The sequence below is a fragment of the Sceloporus undulatus genome, chromosome 6, assembly GCF_019175285.1.
Source record: "Sceloporus undulatus isolate JIND9_A2432 ecotype Alabama chromosome 6, SceUnd_v1.1, whole genome shotgun sequence".
In the NCBI taxonomy this organism is placed as follows: Eukaryota; Metazoa; Chordata; class Lepidosauria; order Squamata; family Phrynosomatidae; genus Sceloporus; species Sceloporus undulatus.
The window spans coordinates 22251442-22256157 of NC_056527.1; the positions used below are offsets into that span (position 1 = coordinate 22251442).

The following is a 4716-nucleotide window of genomic DNA, read 5'->3' on the forward strand; positions in this document are numbered from 1 at the left end:
CGGAAGCGCTGAGGCCTCCGCAACACTACTTCCGGGTCACCCTCACAACACCCAAACGCAGGCTCTTCTCCGCTGCTAGGCCTGTGATGACTGCCAACACAGCGCTTCACTTCGCAACCTTTGACCTACTAGATTTTTTTAGACTTCAACTCCCAGAATTCCTGAACAATGAGCATACTGACTGGGGCTTCTGGGAACTGAAGTCCGAAAGAACTGGAGGAGACCCAAAGGTTGAGAACCCTATTGTTCCTTCAGATATTTTTTTTCGGACTTCAGCTCCCATAGTTCCTGACTATCCACCTTGCTGGCTGGGGCTTCTGGGAGATGAAGTCCAGGACTCTTGGGAGTTTTCCCCACAGTTTGGGAATTCGTGCCCTCGGTCCAAAACACACCAGAAGAGAGATTGTGTAGCACCTTTGAGACTAACTGGAAGAAAGGAGTTGGCAGCATGAGCTTCCTGTACTTAACTTAAGTCTACTTCCTCAGATACTTCAACTGCCCCGACTCAAGGCTAGGGAATTCTGGGAACTATAGTTTTGTGAGACATTTGGCCTTCTCTGTCCGAGAGCTCTGATGCCACAACAAACCACAAATCCCAGAATTCCATAGCCTCAAGCCAGAGCAGTTAAAGTGGTGTCAAACTGCATTATTTCTGCCCTGTGTTTTGGACCTTCAACTGCCATGGCTCCATCCTACATCAGCCTTCCTGGGATTTGTAGTTTTGTGTGAGGCACCAGCACTCTTGGGATTAAGAGGAGGCCGATGACCTGTGGAAACTACAGATCCCTCTAGACTGTAGAAATAATCATTATTATTTTATTTACTTATATCCCACCTTTCTCCCAAGGGACACAAGGCAGGGGACGAGGAGTTTAAAACAATACAATTTTAAAACAATACAAATGGTTTTTTAAAAATATATATGTATATATATATACACACATTTTTGTGCTTTTGTTGTAGCTTTGTGGGGCACCAGCATTCTTGGGCAGAGAAGGCCAATGATATTGTAAAACAACATCCCTCTACACCGGAGAAATAATCATAATTATCATTATTTTTGAGAGCCCGAGTAGCGTAGTACAGTATATTGTATTGTATAAGAATGTTGTCTTACAGGCGAGGCCTGTTGTTGATGGCCTGCCTCTCTTGATAGAGCGATGAAAACCTGCAGGGAAAGGCAATGGCAAGCCTTCTCTGAAATCTTGCCAAGAAAACATCATGATAACTTTGCCTTAGATTTGCTATACCTTGGAAAGGAAAGCCTATAACAATAAGAATGCATCCCTAGACTTCATACCCTCCCCTCCCCTGTCCCAATTAATTTGATAAGATTAAATCATTAAATGAGTCTCAGCCTATACTCCAGAATGGTCATTAGTTAGAGATGATAGGATCTGTAGTCTAGTCACAGCCAGAATACAACAGTGACCTGGCCTTGTATTACTTCCTTCGCTTTCAGGAAACATATCCAATCCAAGGGTAGCTGTGTTGCATTATAAATATAATATAATATAATATATACTATAAACAGTCCAAATTTATAAACGATATATAATATAATATTATTATTTAATATTATATGTACCACATGTGGGACAGTATATTATAATATCAAAGCTGCAAATATGGAGGGATGTGGATATATATATACATAATACATTTATAATATATTATAATTATAAATATACAACATAATACATATTACACTATATTATAATATATATTACATAATAAGGTATTATAAGATATTACAATGCTATATAATATATAATTACATAAACCACATGTCATACAGTATACAGTACTATAATATTAAAGCTGCAAATATGATGAGTGCGTTTATAATTTATTAATAATGAATTATAATTATAACTATATAATATACAATATAGATAGATGCGTGTCCACAGGGAACCGGACGTGTTGGTGAAACAGAGGTAGGTTACTTTCACCAGGGTCTCCTAGCGCATGCGTGGTGACGTCATGCGTCGCTTTCCGTTGACGTCCTCCGACGTCGGGGGCGGGGCTTAGGTTTGAATTGTTGCGGGGCGGCGAAGGAGCGTTCGGGGCGAGCAGGGGGAAGGGAGAGGGGCGCAGGGCCATGGCGGCCCAGAGGAGCCCGGGCGAGGAAGGGCCGGAGCGGGGCAAGGAGGAGGCCTCCTCCCGGGCGAGGCGCCTGGCCGTGCCCCGGCCGCCCTCCATCCAGGACTTCGCCATCCTGAAGCCCATCAGCCGCGGCGCCTTCGGGAAGGTCTACCTGGGGCGCAAAAGGGGGAAGCTCTACGCCGTCAAGGTGAGGCCTCCCTCCTCCGTTCCAGCCCTCTGCCAGGAAGGCTTCCCCGAGGCCCTCGGTTTCCAGCAGGGCTGAGAAGAAGCAGGAGCTCATGTTCATTGGAGGAGGGAGGGGTTTGGGCTTTTGATTTGATGGCGCCCTACATCCCTCCCTGTGTCCCTTTTGGTGCCCTATGATTATTTGATGGTGTCCTACATTTTCCCGGATGTCCCATGAGGCGTCCTACATTTTATGAATGTCCCATATTTTCCAGTGCCTTTTCTCTCTGGCAGAAAGCTTGTGCATCTCAAAGATGTGGATTCTTGTCCTTCCTGGCTTATAAAAGTGGTCATGGTGGGCAAGTGGCAGACTGAATAAAGGGAATGGTGAATGTGTCTTTGCAACAAGGGAGCTTTCTGCCACGTTTGAAGGAAGTGGCTGTGAGCCTGTTGTTCGAAAAGGGCCATCCCTCGAAGTTCTTTCTGTCTGGCTCCCCAGTGCTATTTACATGCAATGACTGGGAGGTGTTGATTAGGGATTCATAGAATTATAGAGTTGGAAGAGACTCCAAGAGCCATACAGTCCATGCAGGAACTCACAATCAAAGCACCCAACAGATGGCCATCCACCCTCTGTTTAAAACCCTCCAAGGAAGGAGACTCCATCACACGCCGAGAGTCCAGCATCTCTTCCTGTGCTTACAGTAGGCTGCTGACCCCCAACTCTATTTCTGGGGAGCTGGCTTCATTTTCCCATATAAGTTTTCCTGGGCTGTGAGAACTACTGTCGCTATCTCCAGAGGTTTGCTTGATGCAGACAAGGTACGGTCTTGCACCAAATTATTAAAAATATTGGATAAAACTACTATGTGTATAAGATGCATATGAAATATAAATGAATTTTGTGTTTAGACTTGGGTCCCATCTCCAAGATATATCTATATGCAAATACAGGTAGTCCAAATTAAGAAAAAAAGCAGAGGAATCAGACCCTCTTCTGATCTGAAGCATTTTGAATGAGGGAGGCTCAATGTTATGACTTTTTGTAAGCCACCTTGAAAGTCAGAAAATACACGAAGGAATGGATGGGTGAGTGGATGGATGGATGGATGGTGAGAGACAAGTTAAACTGATAAAATGTAGCAACTGTATGTGTATTGCTTTTCAGGTGGTAAAAAAAGCTGATCTTATCAATAAGAATATGGTCCACCAAGTACAGGCAGAGAGAGATGCCCTGGCCCTTAGTAAAAGTCCTTTCATTGTGCACTTATACTACTCCCTTCAGTCTGCAAATAATGTCTATTTGGTGAGTAAACTCTTTGTACTTGTGGTGGGCATCCTCTGAAGGTTATCTTTTCTCTGTCCCAAAACAGACCCAGTGGATAAAAGTACATTTTAATGGCTAATTGCACAATCCCAGAAATCTCTGTGGGCACATTTTGTCTTTTGGAGGGAGGTACTGTACTTTTCTGTAGGCATGTGGTGAGGACACATGGCTCAAAGGCAGTGCTTGATACCTGCCCACCCCAAGTCTATAGTGCCTTCAGGAAGCTACCAAAATATGCTTGTAAACATCCTTTTTTTTCCTTTCAAGTGCACCCTATGTTCTCATTTTTTTAAAAAATAGTATTATTCAACTTGTTTGTCCTCTGCATTCTGCTTGAACACCAGCATAGATCATTTGTCGGTGTAGTCAGCTTGGGAAAAGAAACTAGCCATACAGAAGTCAAAAGTATAATCTGTGTTTGGGTAGCCTTAGAATTCAAGCCAGGACAAGAATCCTTTTTGGGGACTTGCGTCTTTTTAAGCAGACATATGCCTGCAGAATTGGACAGTTCCATTGAGTTATTATTTATTTATTTACTGTATTTATACCCTGCTCTTCAGCCAGAAAGGCTCTCAGATTGGCTTACAGATAGTTAATTGGACATTTCCCTGCCCTCAGGCTTACAGTCTAAAAAGACATGACACAAAAGGAGAAGGGAATGGCAGAGGGAAGGGGAATAAGTCCAGCGGTTCTTCTCTCCATCCAAGGCCTGGACCATGGCAGATGGACTGGAGGGAGGGCTCATCTTCTTCCTTTAGGCTAGGCCTGATGAAGCTGGTCGGCCTCTCTCTCCCTCTGAGACTGGATGGCATCAGATGTTATGACATCTATATCCAGTAAAGGGAGTTAGCTATACAGTATTACTTTGTAAGGCAGCCAGCCAGCCAAATGACTGATGCACATCAGGACCTTTGTGTATCTCAGGACACCAACTAGGGATATACGTAATGGGGCGCTCTTCCTGGTGCCCCATTACGTATCTTCACAGTTCACTTACAGAATTTCTTAGCGTCTCTGCTACATAGGTAAGTATACATAAAGTTAAGCAACGTTTGACCATGATAGAAGCTTCCAGTCTGTGTATTGAATTTGTGTTACTGCCTTTATAGCATCAG

General features: G+C 43.7%; 1 protein-coding gene across 1 annotated transcript; it reads left to right on the forward strand.

Annotated features, from left to right (window-relative positions):
* The first annotated feature begins 2086 nt into the window (after positions 1–2086).
* Positions 2087–3619, forward strand: LOC121932901 (serine/threonine-protein kinase greatwall-like). The gene is made up of 2 exons (XM_042471983.1): positions 2087–2296; positions 3443–3619. Exons 1-2 carry the CDS (start codon positions 2105–2107, stop codon positions 3617–3619), a joined length of 369 nt encoding a protein of 122 aa, XP_042327917.1. The 5' UTR covers positions 2087–2104.
* The last annotated feature ends 1097 nt before the right edge of the window (positions 3620–4716 follow it).

Coding starts and splice junctions, on each gene's coding strand:
- LOC121932901 (XM_042471983.1), top strand. CDS start 2,105: ATGGCGGCCCAGAGGAGCCCGGGCGAGGAAGGGCCGGAGCGGGGCAAG. Junction 2,297..3,442: donor GGAAGCTCTACGCCGTCAAG/GTGAGGCCTCCC, acceptor ATTGCTTTTCAG/GTGGTAAAAAAAGCTGATCT.